At 39.3% G+C, this 22,689-nt stretch overlaps 1 protein-coding gene across 3 annotated transcripts; it reads right to left on the bottom strand.

The window, feature by feature from the left end:
• Nucleotides 1-585: 585 nt before the first annotated feature.
• Nucleotides 586-20,093, bottom strand: slc12a2l (solute carrier family 12 member 2-like). 3 transcript variants are annotated; one of them, XM_080309462.1, is made up of 27 exons: nt 19,239-20,093; nt 17,513-17,635; nt 16,366-16,441; nt 15,433-15,528; nt 15,142-15,281; nt 14,944-15,054; nt 14,358-14,466; nt 14,110-14,237; nt 13,739-13,823; nt 13,211-13,359; nt 7,900-8,007; nt 7,607-7,730; nt 7,410-7,511; nt 6,968-7,123; nt 5,903-6,002; nt 5,517-5,628; nt 5,280-5,420; nt 5,091-5,197; nt 4,748-4,827; nt 4,535-4,675; nt 3,924-4,037; nt 3,495-3,606; nt 3,293-3,379; nt 2,813-2,948; nt 2,658-2,725; nt 1,124-1,258; nt 586-1,093 (listed from the first exon to the last, which is right to left on the bottom strand). In XM_080309462.1, coding segments are annotated over exons 1-27 (3,291 nt in total). In that variant the 5' UTR covers nt 19,689-20,093; the 3' UTR covers nt 586-1,092. The 3 variants fall into 3 exon arrangements, with proteins under 3 accessions (XP_080165588.1, XP_080165589.1, XP_080165590.1); XM_080309463.1 differs by having other exon boundaries at nt 586-1,089; XM_080309464.1 differs by having other exon boundaries at nt 586-1,085; nt 19,239-20,092.
• Nucleotides 20,094-22,689: the final 2,596 nt, after the last annotated feature.

Raw genomic sequence — 22,689 nt, 5'->3', positions numbered from 1 at the left:
AAAGAAGTTATGCAGAAGAGCATCTCTGAATACACAACACAATGTGCTGCTTCCAGAACAGAAAACTGAGGCTATAATTAAAATGAACAATTTGGTGTAAACAGCATGAAAGCATCAGGTATTGTCACTGACCATGTCCATCCCATTATAACCACAGTATGCTTCTCTTCTGATGGCTGGGACAGGATATTCTCATCATGGATGTGCAGCTGACAAATGTGAAGCGATCATGTCAACATGGACAAAATTCTCTGAGGATTGTTTTCATCATCTTGTTAAATCTATGTCATGAAAAATGAAGATCGTTCTGAAGTCGAAAGCTGGTCCAACTAGCAAGGTATACTTAATAAAGTGGCTATTGAGTGTATATGTCATTGTTCTACTCTAATGCCACTATCTTATGGAGTTCATACAAATAAAAAAGAGTTTATGTGAATTGTTTTTTTCAGCCCTTCACTAAAGAATTGTGTCATCAGATTAAAGTTACATTGCTGAGGATGAGATTATTTTCTGATTTTGACTTTAAGTACTTCACTAATACAGGAACAGGAATAAAGCTGACAAAAACCAAACTTCAATAAAGCATATGTTTTAGTTAATCCTTTATTAAAATAAAGTATAAAATAAAGTTAACAAAGATGGAGCATCTGTCTTTGTGAACCCAGTGGGGAAAAACCATAAAAACGTCATTTTATAATCACAGAAGCTTACATTCTCAAATCCAAACTTTTATCCTTATAAATAAACTTTTACATGAATTTACCTGTAGTTACTCTCATTCACATAAAACTCACAGAGGAAACGGAACAAGCAACCTGTTAGTGTTATGGTCAAATCTGTTGACTGAGTTTAATTAACATGTTAAAAACAATCGATTTAAGACAAGTGGAAAAAGATATTAGTCCTAATAATTTTTCCCTTCACAGCTGGACAGTTTCACAAGCTTAAAGCACGACGACGTTTCTGTTTTTGTGCAGACGGAGGCTTTCTCATACTGTAATAAATATGGAGAGCAGGACACACTGTATGTTTGTGCGTGAGCAGAGTAGGTATATGACTCTGTGTGTGTGTGTGTGTGTGTGTGTGTGTGTGTGTGTGTGTGTGTGTGTGTGTGTGTGTGTGTTAGGAGTAAAAGGTGAGGACGCTCTGGTGGTTTCCTCGCACCAGCAGCAGTGGTGGGAGGTCTTTGGACAGAGTTTCCAGCCAGCACATGTAGAGGGCGCTCGACACTGTGCCCTTTCTTGCCAAAGGCATGCTCCTAGCCACACACAGAGAGAGAAAGAAAAATTTAATTTTTATGATATTTATATATATCAAAATCAAACCCAGAGCAGCGTTAGAAAGAAGACTGCATGATCTTGTAATTATGAGTTATGAGCAGTTAATGTCATTAAATTAATATGTAAGCTTAAAGGTCAAATTATTTTGACGTGTTAAGTTCAATGTGAGAGGTCTAATTTACTTTATATGTAACAGCTGTGATGAGTCACACTTTATGTCTCATTATTTTAACTATATTTGCTTGTTTTTCAATTAACTGCACTGAATTAACCGTGAACAGCTTATAAAATATTAACTATAAATTCTGGAGCTCAGAGCATTATGGATCATCCACTTTAATGCTTCTGAAGTTCCCTGAGTGTCATCAGTGTCTTAAGATTTCTTCAGTATCAAAGTTTAAGATATAGTCAAAATTTCAGACTCTCAACTTTAAATCCGCGGGATAGCTAACTGTTTTTTGGGTTCCAGTTTAGTTGGACAAGTTAACACAATCACATATAAAATGCCTTTTTTAATACTGTGATGGAACATGTTTCACAATCTGCTGCACACATGGATGGAAGCCATGCATGCCCTTGCGTCACACCAGCTCTGCTGCTGCTGATGTTTTATGCTTCGGCTCCGAAGCATAAAACATGGTTCCAGGACTTCTCCACACTGTTGTCGCTTTGTTACAGGTTGACTTGAACAGATAGAATGCTGCTTCAGAATTGGTGAAGGTTTTTTCGGTGAAGTTTAACTTGTTGTTCTTGAGTTTGATAAATGGTTGTGGTGAATCCTCTGTATTTTCTGTCATTGGCGTCTTCTCTTTATGGTTGAACTTGGAACTTATGGCTTTCTCCTGGAGATTGTTCTTCTTTAACATCCCCCTGGTGCATTTGCTAAATGTCCAAAGCTTTTGTAAGTTCACTGGTGTTCTTTTTCATTGTTATAAGAATTTAATCTGGCCTCTTATGGTTTTATTTCATTTTGCAGAAAGTGGTGTCCATACAAGCAGTGATTGGCTTGTCATGCATTATTTTGTCAATTAATGATTGTTTTGGTAGTGAGTATTCCAGGATCCAAAGACACTGTTGTGCGCACTGGACACTGGACAAGTCACCACTTCAACACAGACAGCTGTATGCTCATATTCACACCCACGGTGTATTTAGAATCACCAGTTAACATGACACGCATGTATTTAGAGTGTGGGAAGAAGCTGGAGTACCCAGAGGGAACCCACACAGGCACAGGGAGAAGATGCAAGCTCACACAGAAACACCTGATTCATGGAAATGAGCAGCCGGGTTAACCAGGTTTTTTAAATGCGAGTTTGTCTGTAAATTAAAACAAATGATGACACGATGATGACAAAGTTATTACGAAGTTCTTACATGACGATGAGTTTGGCAGTGCTGGAGTGTTCCTTCAGCAGCTCGTTCAGTCTGATCTGACGATTGGTCTGAAAGTAACACACAGTATAGTTACATAAACCACTTGAACAGAGCACTGTGATTGGTCTGAGTGTGTCTGCAACATGAGGGCAGACCTTGGCCTTGTAGAGCTCCAGTTCGTTGTCAGTGATCCTCCAGGGCTCCTGGGCCTTCAGCCTCTCAGCAGCCTCCTGCTCCATGTCATCTTCCTTCAGCCTGTACGGCTCGATCAGCTCCTTAAAGGTCAGCTTACTGTAAAAACAAAACACATACATTAGGTTTTTAGAGTAGCGCTATCAGTTTCATCCTCCCCACGTGATGCTTCATTCTAAAGAACATTTAAAAAAATATTTCAAAGCACTTAAACTTTTAGTATTACAAACTTTCTACATGTTGACTTTCACAGTCATCAAGTAATCGATAAATTAAAAAAGAGGATTCATGAACAAATCATTCACCTTTTGACTTTGGCTTTCCAACACTTTGTAAGCAATTTACACACGTAACACAGACGCTAAAGACATTAAAAACAATAGTGTTTAGTGCAAATCCATAGTGATCAAGCTGCTGAGCTCAGGAAGTTTCAGAGGACTTACTTGTGTTTCTTGGGTTTGGTGTTGATGTCACCGAGGACGTTTATGTCAGAGAAGTCGATTCTGAACCTGCTGAGCAGCGTGGCCATCCTGACGTGACACAAAAACAAAAACACAATAATAAATGTATGTGGATATAAAGTCAAGTTTGTAGTAAAGTAAAGTTTATTGCTTGGCATAGGTGGATAAGCAGCTGTTGACTCACGCTCGGCGGTCGTGGTCGATGCGGTTAATCTTTCCGCCGATGAACACGCGGATCCTGCAGTCGCCCCACTTACTCCTGTTGGTCAGCAAGTAGGGGATCAGCAGAGTCAGGCCTGCAAACCAACACATCAGAGATTATACAGGTCATTAAAAACCCCAAACTGAACAAAAATCTGTTTTCCAGTATACACAGCAAAATCTCCAGTGTTAATTTAACACTGGAGATTTTGCTGTGTAGATCAGGGAACCACAGATTTGAATGTTTTTTAAGTCTATTCATTTTTCACCTTACTTTTTACGACAGTGACACGTATGAATCGAAAAGCACAACCAACAGTTAGCTATGTTTAGACTTTTTGACAGAATCATAGGACCCAAAGTCAGTTCACCAGATATGTTTTTATTTTCATATAACAATGAGAACACTAACCTCCATCATCAAAGAGCCACCAAACATCAATGGTTCCTTTGCCCTGTTTCTTCTTAAACTGCTGACTGCTCTCCAACAGACGCTGGTCGGTCAGGCTCAGAGGAGACTTGGTCTCTGGTAGGCCACGTCACATGGAAGAGCACAAGACGAGGTAAAGTCAAAGAAACACAAAAGCTCCTGAGCTGTATCACCAGGGTTCACAACAGTACAGTATAGTAAAACAGAGCCTTAGCTGTTCAAATAATTAATTCTTTATATACTTTTGCTGCTAAAAAAATGCTAGAAACATAAATCAATGGAATATTTCACAAGCTTAGCCGTGAGACTGTGCAGGGATTGTGCCAAATGTTTTTTGGACGAGAAGTCAGTCAATTTCAATCATTGCTGATTTTAAATAATTTCCATAGCATAGCACATGGCTAGAAAAGAAAAAGAGATCAATTTAATTTCTTCCTTTTTGTTCACCGCTAACGATGAGCTGCCTTAAAATGGAAATACTTGAATAAAATATAAGAACAACAAGTCCTGTGACAGTGAGAGTTGTATAAAAAGTAAACATTAGAGCAATAGGCTAAGCTGAGGTATAATTTTAATTCTTCCTCACTGTTTACCTCTCGTGATGAGCGGGCTGCTCTGGTTGCTGGTGGTTTTTGAAGGACAGGAGTCAGAATCTGAGTCTTTAGCCGGAATGACAGAAATCAACACATCCTTAGTGATGAGTGGAGGCTTCTCATGGGATGATAGCAGTTCGTCTGCAGGAGTACAAACACAGTATAAACAGAAGGTAGACAAAGTGATGGATATGAAGAAAAAGACAGACGTACCTTGTCCCTGGATGTGAGAAATATCCAGTCCTTCCTGCAGCCGCAGGATTACCACACCGAACAAAAGGTCGAAGGCATCACTGGAATTAAAAATAAATAAATAAATGAAACGCTATACAAAAATGACTCCAAGTGTGATGCAGAACCTCAGCTGCAAAATTGCATCAAAGACAAAGATTAGTCCACTTTTTTAACCTTAACTTTTAACATTACAATCTGATAGAGAGAGCCTACATGGCGTTAACGTCATTTTAACACAATTAATGATAACAGCACTACAAAAAACAGTATGATTGTAAAATTGGTTGTTGGTAGCTCTTTAAAAAGACGCATTAGCCCTTACTGTATAGTGTTGATGTAATTCTCCACATCTCTCATGTTTCCATCACTCCAGTTGTTCTTGAAACCCATGACCAGCGTGTTGGGTTTCAGACGACCTAAACCAACAGCCTAGCATGGGGAGGAAACACATATTTGTAAATGGTGACTTTAATATAAGATGAAGGGTGCAAAAAGAAGGCTTCTTCTGTACCTGCAGGAGTAACTGAGCTCCGTGCCTCAAGTTGTCTGAAAAAACAGGAGCATAAAAAGCCTTGATGCGTTTTTTGTTGAGGTAGCGCTGACAGCGGGCATAATCCTGATATAGCTCCCTAAAGTTCGACCGACGGGACACCTGGAGCAGGAGTGGGAGGAGATGAAGCACAAAACGTTTCAGCCGTGTGAAAGAAAGCGTAACATGCAGACCTAACAGACGACATTTGGTACGTACAGTTCTGACGTGGCCGGAGACCATGAGGCTGACGTTCTTGGTGAAAGAATTCACCAACTGAAGCAGAGCGGGTCGAGCGTTTGGATAGCCCGCCAACACCAAACACTGCGGCCTGTCAATATACATTTTATACAGAAGGTCAAGTTATGGTAGTTTTAAAACAAGAAGTCAGGTTATTTTGGTTTAAATAATTACTTTTAAAATTGGATTACATTTTGATCATTTAAATTCAGTTAGAGCCAAGTTTCCACTGTTACTACTGAATGCCTTTGTGTTGGTAACGAGTGCCGAGAATTAAGCATGTCTAGAGTTAAAGGTAGGGTTTGGTTTTTGTTTCAGTCACTTTTAGTCCATGAGTTCAGCTCCACTCAAAGCTTCATGCTGACCTGAAGTTTTTAACGTGGTCCTCGACTCCGGTGAGGTTCAGGCAGTGAGTCAGAGCCTGGTTGTAGATCAGAGCCTGAGTGGATGAACCCCAGTTCACATCTAGAGGAAACAGCAGTTTGAATTTGAGTAGATTGGTCAGCTCATGGAGTTCAATTATCCACAATATAATAATGATAGTCATCATCATCATCATCATGGTCGTTATTATTAATTGCAGCATATAAAAGATGAATTTGTAATTAGATAAAGCAAGATAAACATTAAAGAAAGTAAAAGTGGATAATACAGTATATGCAATATTAATATGTTAATACAGTAAGTATTGTTGCAGGTCGTGCAGGTGGGACTAATGTTAACTGCTTTGCATTATATGTTTTAAATAATACATCACAGTTTATTAAGTGATTATATTTAGTTTGTTTTCCATGAGCTGCTTGAATTCCTCAGATAGCTCGTAAAAGCCAAGATGCAGAACCTATACAGAGTCAAAACTGAAGTAGGCCAGAAAACTTTCATTCATAAGATTATGATTATTATTCTGTTCATTGCACCATTTAAATTAACACACAGATCTCTTTTAAAATGTTGGGAGAAATCAAACATATTGATTAAAAAGCCAAAAAATTCCTACTGGAGCAAAAGTTTAAAGTGGATAAACATGGAAACGCTCAAGTAAAGAATGGGCACAACTAAGAGTTACATACATTAAATATGTCCGCCGTCCTGAGCTCAGGTATCAGTACCATGCATTTTTTTATTTATTTGTATTTATTTATTTATTATTTTTTGCTGCAGTTGCTCTATTTTTATTTAATTTCCCAGTGACTGGAGGATGACACCAGTGCATTCATTCTCTCAAGAAGTCAGACATCCAGAGAATGGGAGGTGTTGAGTATTTAGATGTTCTTTGGTGACACCCAGCATTTAGTAGCCATTAAAGAAACGGCCACTAAATGGTGCCGTGTGAAATCAGCTGGAAGTACCTAACCCAGAGCTTCATATTGGCGAGCAGGTCGTTGTTAGAAGTTTGGAAAGGATAAAATATTGTGCCATTGTCTTCTTACCAGGTTTCTTGTAACTGACGTAGATGTAGAGTGCGAGGACAATGAGCAGCGTAACGAGGGCCGCCCACCAGTTAATGACAAACATCACCACGCAGCACAGGATCGCCCCGGCAAGGGATACCCACATGTTGTAGTATTTGAAGCTGGGGCGCCACCCTGTAGTGGAGGGGCGAGAGTAGATCAGATGTTAACAGGCCAAACAGAGGGATTTCTTTTGATGTTTTTAATAGAAATTATGTTTAGTTCAGTGAAAAAACAACAACAAAGAACTTTTTGTACTATAAACATCATTCACCAATTTGTATACTAGCTAAAATGCCATTAAGAGATGAGTCAAGACAAGGAAGATTGAGAAAACTTTCAGAAATACCAGCATAACACTATGGTAATTTTCATATAATCTATAATCTAGTCATAATTCCTTTACAGTTCCACAGATTACCTGGAGAGCTGGCCAGGGAGGCATGGAAAACTGAGAAGTTGATGAGAGCATACGAGGCCAGAAAAAAGTTGGAGATGATTGGAGCAATGATGTTCAACTCCGCTAGTGGACAAAAGACAGGTTTAACTTTTTTTTGTAGATATTTTTATTCTTTATGTTTCTTATGCAGGAGCTGAAGGTTTACTTAAACAGCTTACCAACCAGGATGAAGGCAAGACCAATGCAGAAGGTCAGAACGTAACCACGGAGCGGCTCATTGTTCCTGCCATAACCCTTTGCAAACACACTAAGTCCAGGATAGATGTTGTCCTTACAGAGAGCCTAGAATAAATACAGCTTTTATTAACTTAGAAATCACTCAGTTTAATAAATATAGAAGTAATGTTGGCAGGTTCGTCAAGCAACTTTGAAACAATCAGGAGCAGGCAGATGAGGAAATAAGTCAGAAAACAGCTGAAACAGAAGTAAATTGGAGCTTTATGGTTCTGACCTGGAAGACTTTGGGTGCACTGACGAGCGAGGCCAGAGCTGACGACAGAGTGGCTGAGAAAATCCCCGCGGTGATCAGAGGACCGAAGGAAGACACCAGACTCATAACCTGCACGACATAGGAGCATCTTTAAAAGTCACACTGACCAATAAACATCTAGAGTATATAAAAAGTCACATGATTCAGGTATTTTGAGAGATAGATTATATACATTGGCCAATGTTAGTGGAGTTTTAAAGTCTCTGATTTTTTTGTAGATAATTGATGGTGTGCAGTGTGACCTTAATTTCTTCTATTTTCAATAATTCATTAATTATTATTATTATTATAATAATAGTTCACTCAATATTCCACCTGTGTGACTGTGTTTCTTCTGTTTATGTCACTCGTGTGCCATTTCCACAGAGGTGTTTTCTGTAAATTTGCTTCTAAATGAACTCTGTTCAGTATTGAGGTTTCTGTCAGACGATTTAAATATCTGTTATTAAAACGTAATGTTCTGTCATTTTGTGACAGCACAAGTACTCAAGCTTAACCTAAACTAAAATGAAGCAGCAATTGAAGCATTTTAAAGATATTTCCATTGACAGTTTTTTGTGAGTTTTTGCCACAAGCCACGATGTTACTGTCGCTGCACTTGTGCTGCCTTACACATCCCCAGCATTGCCGCCACATCTGCGATAACACTGAAACGCAAGTACAGTACCGTCACATTTCCTAAATTTATGCAACAAACTGCGATCTCAGTACTGGTTCTGTTTACATTCTTATAAACATTTGCTTGTACAACCTGATATTTGAGATTGAATATTGCTTTTTCTGCTCTGATAATATTGACATGTCTGGGACAGAGGTTCTGACAGGTGTGCACGGCAAAGTGACACAACTGTCCCCCTCTGAATTTTAGTTACTTTTCTATAAAATCAAACACATCTGAAAAATCTTCCCACCATTTTAGCACAAATATTATAGTTCATGAAAGCACGCATACCTGCATAATACAATGTTTTCCAAGTTATAGGCTGCAGATATAGTTTTGTCGGTCATAGCTGACCCCTCACAGAAGATCTCAGAATCAGTGGATGCTTGTTTTGCATTTTGTTACTTTGTTGCCTTTAACTCGTGAAAGTTTTCTTTTGGCGCATGATGTCATAACACTTTTACTTATATTACTAAAGTTTTAATTAACTACTGTGACACATATGTTCAGTTGAGCACCCCTAACTGATTGATACTTTAGTGCCCTCCGCCCTTCTGCTGCAAGAAAAATATTCTATAGTTCTAAGATCAAATGGTGGGGAGTCCCAGATTTAAACCTGCCATCTATAATCCAGTTTTGAGATCCCTCCCCAGACACCTTAACGCCCACTCACATCCTGGGCCATCTGACCTCAGGAATTCGCATGATAAGGTGGGGCCAGGTTTCACAATGAACCCACCCGAAACTCTGGCTGATTGGGACCCACACCCAGTTTCACACCTTGGCTCAGGCGATTAGAGGATCATCAGGGGGTCTTTTGTCCCTCTGCGGGGGTCACTCCCACTAGGTTTAAATCTGGGACTCCCCACCTTTTGACCTTAGAACTGAAGAAGCTTCTCGGATGAGAGGTGAAACGTCTTCAAGCAACTTAAAGAAGTCCAGACGCTTTTCTTTGTAAGCTCCTTTGACTACGAGGACCTGGATGACTGAGAACCTTCACAGATATATTTGAAACATTATATTGAAAGTCTGAATACCAATGTTGTTTTTAAATTTCACACCCATTGTATTCAGTCATGACTTTATTAGAAATTTTATTTAATACAGTTGAAATAATGCTTAGAAGATGGTCCTGGTAGCAAAAGTTAGCTAAAAACGGCTGGAAACAGCTTGTTCTTACACGGTCGGGTAGGAGGTCCTGAACGTTTTTTGTGTGTTTTTGGTGAAAATCACAATCCACATGAACATTTCTGCACATGAGAAAGCAACTCTGAGATTTTAAAAGTGTATTCTGAAGCAGGACTGACTCAACTCACTGGGACGAGGTGCATCATTATGAAGCAGTGACGTAGATATTTGGTGCAAAAACATCACCCATTCAACTGAGTTTGTTCCTAAAGGAGCCGATTGTATAAATCATCTCAAGAGAGAATATTTTCATATCTGATGGAAGTGAAGGAGGGAGGACAGCTCTACACAGTCACCTACGAACAATGTATGATGTCGAAGACCAAACCCATCAAAAAAATTTCCAGAAAATTCAGATTTTCTGAGATGTTCATTAACCCTTATAACAAAATCCACAATTTTTTTTGCTATATCATGTTGTGTGTGATATATTTTTATTATATTTTTTTGTATCGCAATTGATACCTTGGGTGTTAATTTTAGACAAAAAAAGAGTTTTGTCCATAACATTTAGACATTATGGCAAGTATTGATCATGTTGATGAGACAGAGGTCTCAGAAACTCATGTAGCAAATATGATTCAAAGGCATTATCGGGTCAAAGACGATCAGATTCATTCAGATCTGCTTTTCTCCTTCAACAACAGTAATAATGAAACTCGAGCAGCTGCTTCGGTCTGTAGTGCTGCAACATGTCAGCGCTATCAGTGTCAGTGAGCTCTGTGTGCGCATGTGTATGTGTATGTGTGTGTGTGTAGGTGGATGTTTTCAATGCTCTCATTCAGCACTGAGCCACGAGAACCTTGTGACTCAAAACAACAGTCGCTATTATTTCTGCTGCACTTTGTTTGAGAACAGCTTCATCTCTCTCTCTCTCTCTCTCTCTTGTTCACACACACACACACACACACACACACACACACACACACACACACACACACACACACACACACACACACACACACACACATACTCCAGCCATCTACATTACATGCACATACAGTGAAAGAGGGTCAGAGCAGCAGTCTTGCTCATCCATTTTTTAAGTATGACTTATATAAACGAGTTATAATCACAGCAGAAATGTGCACCCAGTGCCTGTGCAGACACCCAGACTGTCAAACATATACATAGACAGTTTACTGACATTTAATTTAATCCATTAAATGAAAATATCTTGGATTAGATTGTTGCATGTCTCAAAAAGTCCTCTGAGATACAGTTTGGTCCACATAAAACGCATACAGAGATTTCAGTTGTCTTGCCATATATGCCATCATATTGCTCAGTCAAGAAAATCAATACATTTATCATAGTTTGTTGAATTTGGATTGTTGCTTTATGCTACAGAGAGATTTGGTTCCACAGAAGTTGGACTGTGGTGATATTTGTTTTTTAATTTTAATTATTGTTTTTTTGTCTCCTGGTGTTTCCTGGTCTGTATGCTCATCTTTACTGTGTTTACGGTCAGTCTTGTCCTGCTGAGTGTATAGTTAGTTTTAACTTGTGTCTTTTTTGGCTTTATGTCTTTCAGTCTTCACTTGTCTTGACTACTTTCACCTGTGTGTCTGTGTCTTCGAGTACCCACTGCTCACACAATTTATGTGTAAAAACGCTGTCAGTCTGATTAAACAGCTGTTTTTGTGGAGGTGTGTGGACGACAGGAAATGGGACAGTTTTGCATCCTGACACAGCACTGACGCCAGTGTGTAGGCTTCCACTGGAAACAATAGAAGTGGGTGATTCAATTCACGTCAAGCTGCCTGTGTGCGAACGACTTTATGTAATACAACTTCCTAGGATTGTCTGGAATTTTTGACTGAAGTAAACAATAAATATCTCTTAATGTGTCTTAATATCAGCTGAAAGCATCAATTTCCATACGGTGGTGGCGTCCTGGTCATCTCACCCACCTTGCTGCGAACACACATTTTCCTCATCGTTTCTTTTGATGCTCTCCTTTTCTTACTTTGCTTTCCCTGCAGACCCTAACCAGTCATGGCACATTGCTCCCCCTCGCTGAGTCTGTTTCAGCTGGAGGACTCTTCCTGTTAAAAGTGAGTTCTTCCTTCCAACTGTTGCCATGTGCAGCTCATAGAGGTCATTTGTATCTTGGTGTTTTCTCTTTTGTAGGTTCTTTATTATATAAAAAAAACCCAAAACTTTTGTTGTGAGTTGGCGCTATGCAAAATAAAACTGAACTAAATTTTTAAATGTAAATTTAAAGCAGTTCTATTCTGGCTTGGTTGTACTTTAGACATTACTTACTTTACTAATGTTTTCTGCTTTACTTACTACAGTTTAATTGTATTTGTTTATGTGTACTCATCTGTGATGTTCTCCTTTTAATCCAATTTATCCAGTATTATATTATTTAATCTCTTTTTATTTTATTTCTTTCATTGTAGTGTAATTGTAGTCTACTGAAACTTTATTTTACTTTCGGTGTTTTTACAATTAGTTTTGCTCCGGCCTATAAACAGCTTGTCAGTGATCTGACTGACCTGCATGAAAAGGTGCTATACAAATTAAGTTTGACTTTTTTCTCTGCTTGTATCCCGACGCATCTTTCTGCCGGGGTGAAATCATCGGTACCCTAGTTGAGCATAAAGTACTTTTAATATTTCATAGCAGCAGGAAGAAACGGACCAATTTCAGCCCCTGACCTTTAGCAGCGTCACCAAGCAATCATCTGATTAGCATTTAAGCAAAGAGCCCAAACATCCAGCTGAGTCAAAATAAACTGCCTTTAGCCACAAGAGGAAGAAGGGATGCTGCACCAGGTGGTGCTCCAGACTCTCATTTACTTGAACTTAATCTTAAGATCCTTCCCAGTGGTGTGCACACACTTGATCCATAAAAGATGCTCATCATAAAAATAAATAAATAAATAAAAAACTTAAATAGTCTCACATGTGCAGCTGGGAGCCAAAAAATCTACTTACACAGATAGTAACAGCTTTGATATTTACTCACAGATAATAGCGCATGAATGAAGGTTTAGTCATTAATGGCCGTGAACCAAAAGAGAAACAAAATATATTTTCCTCTCTCCCTCCTAAAAGCACAATTTTGTCTTTTATTAATGCAACTTCTTGCTAATTTAACCCACTGTTTGTGGAACATGACATCCTGTTTATAATTCAAGCACCTTGCATCTTGCACTTAATTGATTAGATCTCATAATTCCTATCACAGTGGTCATAAAGTAAACGCGCAGTATCCCCACATCAAAGCAGGGTTTTATAAATAACTTATTTTACACAGTTTTATGCCAAAGTTATACTCAAACTCAAAACTGGTCATTGTCACAATTATGATATGAATTATGAATTGTGATATATTCGCCATAATCTTTGGAACAATCAACACAGTAAGTACCAAGAAAACAGGTAGTGTTAAGATCATCTGCTTCAGTGTTACCTGGAAGTCATTCATCAAGCCAAATGGACAGCCTCCCTCCTTACAGATGGAAAAATCATAGCCGAGCGTGCAGGCCGCATCGGTGCAGTTCACTGTGGGGCTCACTGTGTCATTGTGGTCACCAGTTGCATCTCTCACAATACAGGAGCCTGCAGGAGGCACAACCAGGACACAAATGTAGATCAGTAATCGGTAAAGTGACATGTATACAAAGCTTTTACTTCTAAATCAATCAATCAATCAATCAATCAATCAATCAATCAATCAATCAATCAATCAATCAATCAATCAATCAATCAATCAATCAATCAATCAATCTATCTATCTATCTATCTATCTATCTATCTATCTATCTATCTATCTATCTATCTATCTATCTATCTATCTATCTATCTATCTATCTATCTATCTATCTATCTATCTATCTATCTATCTATCTATCTATCTATCTATCTATCTATCTATCTATCTATCTATCTATCTATCTATCTATCTCTCTCAGGTTCACAACTGTTAAAGTGTATCTACCTGCAGAGATGGCGACAGCGACATAGGTAAGCCCTGTAATGAGGATTGCCAACAGAGTGCCTTTAGGGATTGCAGACTGAGGATCCTAAAGAGAGAATGGGATACATTTTTAATTTATTGGAAAGGATGAATTATGTTATACATCTCAAACATCAGGTGCATGAAGTATGAGCAACAACTAAACTCAAAAATGATAAACTAATAAAAAAGATTCTATGTAAAAAAAAAAAAAAACTTTGGAAGGTGAGTTTTCTTTTCTCACAAGTCTCTGTGTGATCTGGTTACTGTGTAAACAAAAAGCAATACTGTCACAACATATGACCAAAATCATCACGTGAATTTATATAAATGTACAAAGATGAAAAACCCACGGTTAGGTCTCCAGAGATGTTGGCTCCAGCCAGAATTCCAGTAGCTGCGGGGAAGAAAATGGCAAATACGGAGAAAAACGTCTCCCCATCTCTGAATTCTGGACCAAAGTTCTCTAAAAGGATGGCCGCTAAAAGAGAGAAGAATCAAGAGAGAAGATTATGTAAGATAGATTATCAACATGAATCCTAACACTGAATTTAGAGGATGCTAATCCCCGTGTGAAGAAATGACAAGAATGCAGACTGACTGCGGTATCCGAAAAATCCTTTAGGCTCTTTGCTTTCTGATGGCATGAAGGATCCAAAGAAGAAGTTAACAATGGCTGCCAGCAGAATCACCAGGAGGACAATCTGAGCCTGATGGACAGTAGAAGAAAACACATGAGTAAGAAAGAAGAGAGATTTGCTCCAGTTTCTCAGTTAAAATCACCCTGTTATAAACATGTATGTTGCTTTGTCTGTGCAGAGACTCAAATCACCAATGTATACAGAGGTAGGTAGAGGCAGAGGTGGAGGGATCGATCCAGATATCAATTGTATCAGTACTTTATATCCTCTAAATGAAGTACATGCTTAATTCTGGTGCTAACGCACCAAAAAATTTTCTTTTTTTAATTTATATTTAGTTTGATTGCAGATTTGCATTCAGAAATGAACACATACACTGGCAGACTTTTTCTTAAAAGCTCCAAATCCCAAAGTTAACTCAGCAGCTTTGACGAGAAATACATAATCAACATTTTTAAGGACACAAATGATTTATGCCCTTTTATTGAAATCTCACTGAAGCCTTTGGTTTTGACGTTTTTTTCCGGGACATTGTTGTAATTATACCTTGGCTTCCCACTCCATCCCAGCTACAGAGATTCCCAACAACAAGATGATGGTCAAAGTCCCAACGATACGAATGTCATTGAGCTCATCAGTCATCAAGGCATCAACGTCCTGCAACCAATTAACAGGTTGATTCGAAATGAGAATCTTTTGCATATCACAGAGAGATTTCCATAAGTACACCAGAGCATTTCTTACATTGAGCAACTCAACGACTGTCTCTGCAAAGCCTACGACATACATGGCCACAGCTACGGCATTGGCGAAGGCAAAGATAAGACCGATGGAGCCTCCAAATTCAGGCCCCAGACTTCTGGAGATCAGATAGTATGCTCCTCCTGGATGGCATGACATTCAGATGTTAAGTGATATAAATTATTGCTGCTGTCATACATTTTGAGCAGTTTCTAGTCCATTTGTAGGTTTAGTTTTAAAATTCTAGATGTTAAAGACCTTTTGTAAAAGTAAAATGTCTTATATGGGTCTCACCTCCTCGTACAAAGCCGTTGGTCGCTATAGCAGATGTAGACAGACCGGTGATGGTGGTGACCACAGTGGCCATCAAGATGATACCAATGGTCAGTCCTGTTTTACAAAAACATGAAAAATATGTGAAGTTACAGGCAACTGAGCAAAAATCAGCAGTCTTCAATAAAATAACACGATAATGTTATCCAAGTTCAAATCAGTACAGCTGAAAACAAAATATAAAACATGCATATGGGCCGAATGGGCTTCCTCGCAGGTTATTTATTTATTTATTTTTAGATTCAGTTCATCATCACAGGTAAGATTAAATAAAGTTCTAAGAAAAAACTATTGTAGTACACTAACTAGCTAGAGCTAGTGCCTGCTATATTTGTACACGAGCTTATGTGGTCAATAAGCAGTCTGCAAAACATAGAGGAGCTATTTTTAATGACTTATCAGTAGAAATGAGCAGTAATGTATAATATAATTGATCTGAAATCTTGTCAGTGTGTAGCCAGCACACCATTTCCTAGCTGGTTCTACTGTACCTTTATGCACAACTTAAAGATAGTATGCATTCCATTTAAGTGTTTTACTGTGTGGGTGGAGGACTGTTTAATACTTTTATCTCTACTTAAATTTAAAAGAGACCTTTTCTGCTTATTTCAGACTCCGTGATTTTATGCTTAGACTTTATTAGAGGAGCTTGAACAAAATCAGACCTTAAAAGCAGCCTCCCTCCTTACGCATGCATGAATAACATGAATCAGTTCAAAACAATCCTCATTTATCTTGGTTCAGCCTCTCAGCTCATCTTCTTTCTGCAAACAAGCTTTTTAATATTCTGATGGCTCGCAAAGCAACGTTTGTTTGCATGTAAGCCTGTCATATGAGCACTGGGTGATGAAGGGTGTCACACATTTCCCTGAGTCACTAATTGTTTGTACCCACCAATTCCAGCCTGTCCCACAATCCAGGACATTCTGATGAAGAGCATCACACCCCAGATATTCAGCATGCAGCGGATCTGCAACACACAAACAGAAGTCAGTTAAAACGTAAAGACAGACAACAGGTGTAGGTTGCTGGGGGGATTCCCATGATGCATTGAGTATTTCTTCTTCAGTCACCTTTCTCATTCACTCTGTGCTAATCGACCTCTCTGCACTCAATCACACTCATTATTAACCTCTGTCTCTTCCACAGCATGTCTTTATCCTGTCTTCCTTCTCTCACCCCAACCGGTTGCAGCAGATAGCCCCGCCCCTCCCAGAGCTTGGTCCCACTGGAGGTTTCTTCCTGTTAAAAGGGAGTTTTTCCTTCCCACTGTCCCAAAGTGCTTGCTCATATGGAGGTCATATGATTGTTGGGTTTTTCTCTGTATGTATTATTGTAGGGTCTACCTTACAATTTAAAGCGCCTTGAGGCGACAACGACAGTCGCCTCAAGGCGCTTCAATTCAATAAAACTGAATTGAATTGAATTAAACCTTACAGCTGCCAAAAAGAAAGCCAAAAATACCTGAGAAAAGGACGATGCTATATTTATGTCGTACATCATTTGCTTTCGGGTAGAGTTTACTGTCTTCCTTCCTGCACCAACCTTAATAACAAGCTTTTCATGTGCAATATGACAGACAAGCTTCTATACTTCTATACAGCGCATTCTCATTGATGCAGTAATATTCGGATGAGAGGCAGCACATTTCCACCCCTGATCACCACTGTGTAGACTCTATGCAGAACCAGTTTCTGCAATATTTTAGCTTAGCTTACTGTAGCTATAGAGAGAAGAAGTGAGTGTCTCATTGTCTGTATAGGGATCTTTGAAGTTCGTTTACATTTCCTAAATCTAGAATTATTCTCAAATGATCCAACCTGACAGGAATATAACCAGAGAAAATACATTTTATACCTTAAGATGATGAGATTATGTATTTGATTGTCTAATTATGGGACACTAAAGTGTTTCATTCTTGCCCGCTCTGTGGGAAGAAAGTTGACTGTTTACAGTTTTGTTTAAGTAGTTCAACACATTTAAATACCACAAGAAGAAGCAGAGTGCACCTTGTGCTTTCATTCATGACATGAACACTAACCAGGACTCCTTTAACCCAACCAAATTTGACACTTCCTCCTTTGGCCTCCTTCGCTGCCAGTGCGGCCGCTTCCTCAGCTGCCGATGGTTCTTCTCCATTGGCCAGACCATCCTCAAAGGGCTCCTGATGGGAAAAAAAATCCAGACAAGTCAGGAAAGCAGAAACTTGAACAGAGGTGAAGCCTAACAATCAACAGGATAATTACAATCACTTAAAAGTTGAGAACTTGCGACTCTTGAGTTCTGATTAGACAGTCAGTGGTCTTAGTTTTGTGAGAGAGAAGTTTTTTAGTCAAATGATAAATATATATATATATATGCTTTATGTAATGCTAATCCTAACAGAAAATCTGAAACTCTGGGTAGAAGTTAAATAAGTTGATTGACTGGTCAATAGTATACAGGAAAAAATAAAAGCAATAAAAGCAATGAATAAATGTGGTCTTATCTTATTTATTTCAATATATATTTGATTTAAAACATTTTACTATTTAATTATCTACTTATTAAGTGGATTCAAATTGAAATATGACATCTGAAAATGTAAAACTGTTTAGTTAACTAAACTTACCTGGGTTGGAAAACTTACATCTTTGGTTTAAAGGTGGCGTTTCACCACAATAAGGATAAAGATAGTGTGTTAATTAGTTTTCTGTGGCTTTGTTATATAATAAGTGAAATCATTTCATGTGCAGTATATCTCATGTTCCATGACCCCCACAGCAGCAAAGCAGTTAGTTATCCACAGCCTCGCTCAAGCAAACAAACTGATGTCCGTGTATGTGTATCCTGGTGATTCTGTGAGATGGCTAAATATCTGTGTATGTGCACATACAAGGAACGATTCCACTAAACACCCTAAAGTGCCTCCAGTTTGGCACTTTAGTCCATCAGGTTTGATTTTGAGTCCAGTCATAAAGGCATTTTATAGGCTTAACCACAGAAATTAGAACCAGTGAAATTTATGATTTTTGACGCATATAATCAAGAAAAACACATCTCATTTCTATGACAAATCAAACGAAAAATGTGAGTGAATCAGAGGCAAAGAGGACTTGATGATAAATGACACATAGCACTTCATGTGGCCTTCACTGTCACTGGATCCCAATCCACTGCCAGACTGGGAGAATTTGGAGAGATGTGTCAGACTGTCCAATTCCATCACCAAAACAATAACTTTGGATGTACTTTAGTGAACTTGTTCAACAAGAAGCACGACTGGAAGTAGGGCGACACCTTTACGAGATGCCTGATTTTCGTGTTTTTTCACTGTTTAAATGAAGGCACGCCTAAAGGTCCTGGTGGTGCTTTGCCCAGTTGGTGTTCTGGCTCACTGTTATTGTACAATGGTGGTCTGTTACCTTGAACTGTATGTAAGGAGTGGGAGCGCGGCTGGGGGTGCCTGCAGGGTCATGAGAAGCGGTATTGTGTAGAGGGAAGAGCGAAGGGAATCTTTTCTGTTTACTGAAAAATGAACTGACTTGTGTCCGGTGAACAGGGAAGTGCGTACTGACGTGTTAGTTCTGTTTTTAAATCTGGGAAATAACCTTTCAACTCTCGGCGTCTAAACTGCCTTTTAAAGTTGACGATTTTACCATAACGTGACTCTTTCTTTACTGTCGCCTTCGTTGTGTTTGATGTGAAACTTGAGATCAACTATTTTAATAACAAATTTAATAGCATCATTTAATAACGAAGCCAATAAAAAAAAATGTTTTTGTTACCTTATCGAGTTCGTCGTGTAGCTCCGACAGCGACGGTCTGGTCAACTTCTCCCCAAATGGCGCGGCTGTCTGCCGATAGAAGTCAATGTTAGGCACGGCGTCTATAGTGTTGTGTCCGAAGGTCCTCATGTAGTAGGTGTTGGAGTGGGAGTCAGAGATGTGAGTGTGCCCCGTGCCAGTTGAATGGAGACTGACTGAGTCGCTTTTTGCCGTGTCCGGCTCATGGGAGACATCAGGTGGGAGTCCAATGTCCATCGCGCCCGAATCCATGAAGCCCACCACCCTGAACCGGCCTTTGGACTCCTCGGGAGGTCTGGATCCATCAGTGGATGCCGGAGCAGAAGGGGCAGCCGGACCGGGCGCTGCAGATGATGCCTCCATTACCACATCCACTTGAAAGCGGCTCTGCGCGGAGTCGTCGCTCTTCAACGACGGTTTCTGACCCGACATTTCTGTCAGTGATGCACCGAGAGACAAACGGTTAGCGGGAAAAAGCACCTGCTCCAAAACTACAGGGAAGCTGCCACATTTAATTCCAAACACGGATAAACTGAAATATAGTAATTTACTATTCCGCTGTACTTTGGAAACCTCTAATCACTGGATGCGCCAGGACGCACGACAAGCGTGTCTGAAAGTGCTCATAACATGCGTAAAGGACACGAAGTCGTTCTCACTCCCTCTGTCTCTCCCTCAGATGGTGACTCAGACGATTTATTGTCATCTCTGGCTTTGTCTCCTCCTCTCTCTGGACTCGGGAGACAGCCCAGCATGCCAGGAACACGGAGAACAATGAGGAGGAGGCAAGAGTAGAAAGGATGGATGGGTGTCCATTACGCACCAAACTCCGGCACGCGCTCCAGCGCGTTTCAGTCAAGAGGAAGAGACTAACACGACGCTTAGACAAAGGGTAGAGCAACAGAGTTCCTCCTCATAAAGTTTGTAAAGCATACGAGCATGTTTAGTTTTCATTGGCAGTCTTGCGCAGGGAAGAAAAACCACTGTTTTGGTGCCAGTTCATCCAGTAGGTGCAAAGTAAACTGTAAAATCATTATAAACACAAACACAATGACTTTAATTTACTATTCTGTTGCATCAAGGCTCACTGCCGTAAATAATACATGTAAAAGACACCAACTCCCTTTTTTTTTACCACCCCCTCTCGCTCCGCTGCATGTGAGTGTGTGTTGGCATTAAACAATGACATTTGTAATCACTGCTGGTGACACACTGAGACATTCACACAGAGGCCTAGATACGCACGAAGCGAGGCAGCAGCAGCAGCATTAGCATGGGGAACAACAGCTGCTTTCTCTGTCGAAGCTCTTGATGCTGAAACCGAACACCGAACAATAAAAACAAAGAGTGACGGAAACCAGTTAACTCAACCTGACCATCTAATCTTTATTTAGGATGTGGTTTGTGAGTTAGTGGCAACACTTCATCATAACTCAGATACGTTTTTTAAACTTTGCAAAACTAATGAGAGATGTTTGACTGCTATTGCCTTGGTAACCCTGCTAACCCTGATTTTAAGGACTGCATTGGTTTAACAGCTTAACGTTCGAATATTAATGGAATGATGAAAAGTTTCAGAGTGAATCCTGAAAACTGGAGTATGAGAAATGAGTAACACCAGCATCAAATGTTGGTTGGCTTTTGTGAACTGTGAGTTGATGATCTGATGCATTTGCCTTTCCTGTAAATACAGAAGTTCTGATCTTGAAAATATTTAAAAGCAAAATGTGGTTTTCATAAAAAACCGTGCAGAACTGCTAATTGAGCAGTGTTTGCTTAAACCTGCAGTCTTGCTATCAGCTCATCACTGGTTTTGACAGGAAATAGCAGTGTGCCAGGATGTTCTGATAATGACTGAGGTGCAGGCGCAAAGCTGTCTTTACTATGTGAGTTGATGTTTATTATATAAACCTGGCTTTCCTTTGAGTGTCCCTGGGTGTTTCTCTCTTTTATTTTGTTTTACATGATTATGCTTTCAGAGCCCAACAAATTTTTTTACACTGTTTTTTTTTTTTACTTTGTTTTAAAGACAATCGTCATCTTAGAAAATATACAAAAATAATCTTGATTTTATTTTACATAATACTCATAATACTTTATTTAGCTTTAACAACTGGGATAATTCGACTCCTGAAAGTAGATAAGACACAAATCATTCTAGATCAGGTGCCCAAGTGGGCTGGACCATGAAAAGTACAATGACTTATATAATGATGATGATGGTGTATAGATATAATTCATATGGATAATATATTAAAACAAATTATCCATCCACTCTCTTTCACTTAACCAATTCAGAGTTACAGGAGGCCTGGAGTCTATCCCAGCTGCCACAGGGTGATAGGCAGGAAACACTCTAGACAGGTCATCAGTCTGTTGTCGGTCTAACAGACAGAGATTCACGCCTATGACCAGCTTAGAATGGCTTAACTTAACCTCACTAACCACTTTGGACTGTGGGAGGAAGCCAGAGCACCCAGAGAGATGTCATCAGGATTAAACTTTTTAGATTCCTGTAGACTTGCTGCTGTAGGCTGAAGCTACTGGTGGATTTCCCATGATGGACTGAGACCTTCTCCTTCACTCCCCATGTTTTATAGACCTTTGTTTAATACAATGAACTTTTTTTCTTGTCTCTTCTGTAGTTGTTTCTTATTTGTGGTCTCTCTATGCTCCTCTTTTGTCTCCTTCCATTTCCCTCATCCCATATCAGCCTTCCAAGGCTTCTTCCTGGTTCTCTTGGTGGTCTTCCTGTTAGAAGAGAATTCTTCCTTTACACTTTTTCCAAATGTTGCTCATAGGAGAACATCTGGTTGATGGTACTCTCACTGACAATGTACAGTCTTTACTTATGCAATTTAAAGGTAAAGATACCCCCACAAAATCTACACCAGTACTGGTGTAGATTGTCCTAAAATATAGACCCGAAACCACGTGGTTTCGGGTCTATATTTTAGGACACATTTCAAAAAAGTGACTGACTCCTCACAAAAAGTCCCATCATTATCACTTCAGGTTAAGCTTTGTTTAATCTGTTCAAACATCTCCTCCCTCCACAGACACAAATCATCAGCCAGTCACAGCTAAACCAGGGCACCAGGTCATCTGGCATTAAGACTGACCCTGAAACTGTTTGCAAGGCAAGAAAGTGCAACGAAACAGTTCTAGGAAATAACAAGTTAAGCTCAAACAAGGATAAGACTCACGGATGGGAAACAGTTGTGCAAACCATAGATGAGTAATGTTTAACACTTCTCAAAGAAAAACAAAATGATTGGCCGGGATTAACAAACATTCTTAGAGCTTTTAACTGAGCCTAAAATGTGATTTTATGGATTAAGGAAAGTTCGAGCAACTCTGAGCAGGGAAAGGAGCAAGAGTTTTATCTTCAACACAAAAAGTAGTGACAATGATGTAATAGTTAATGGTCATA

This window comes from Astatotilapia calliptera, chromosome 12 (genome assembly GCF_964374335.1).
Source record: "Astatotilapia calliptera chromosome 12, fAstCal68.1, whole genome shotgun sequence".
In the NCBI taxonomy this organism is placed as follows: Eukaryota; Metazoa; Chordata; class Actinopteri; order Cichliformes; family Cichlidae; genus Astatotilapia; species Astatotilapia calliptera.
This window is presented reverse-complemented; position numbering and strand designations above follow the sequence as displayed.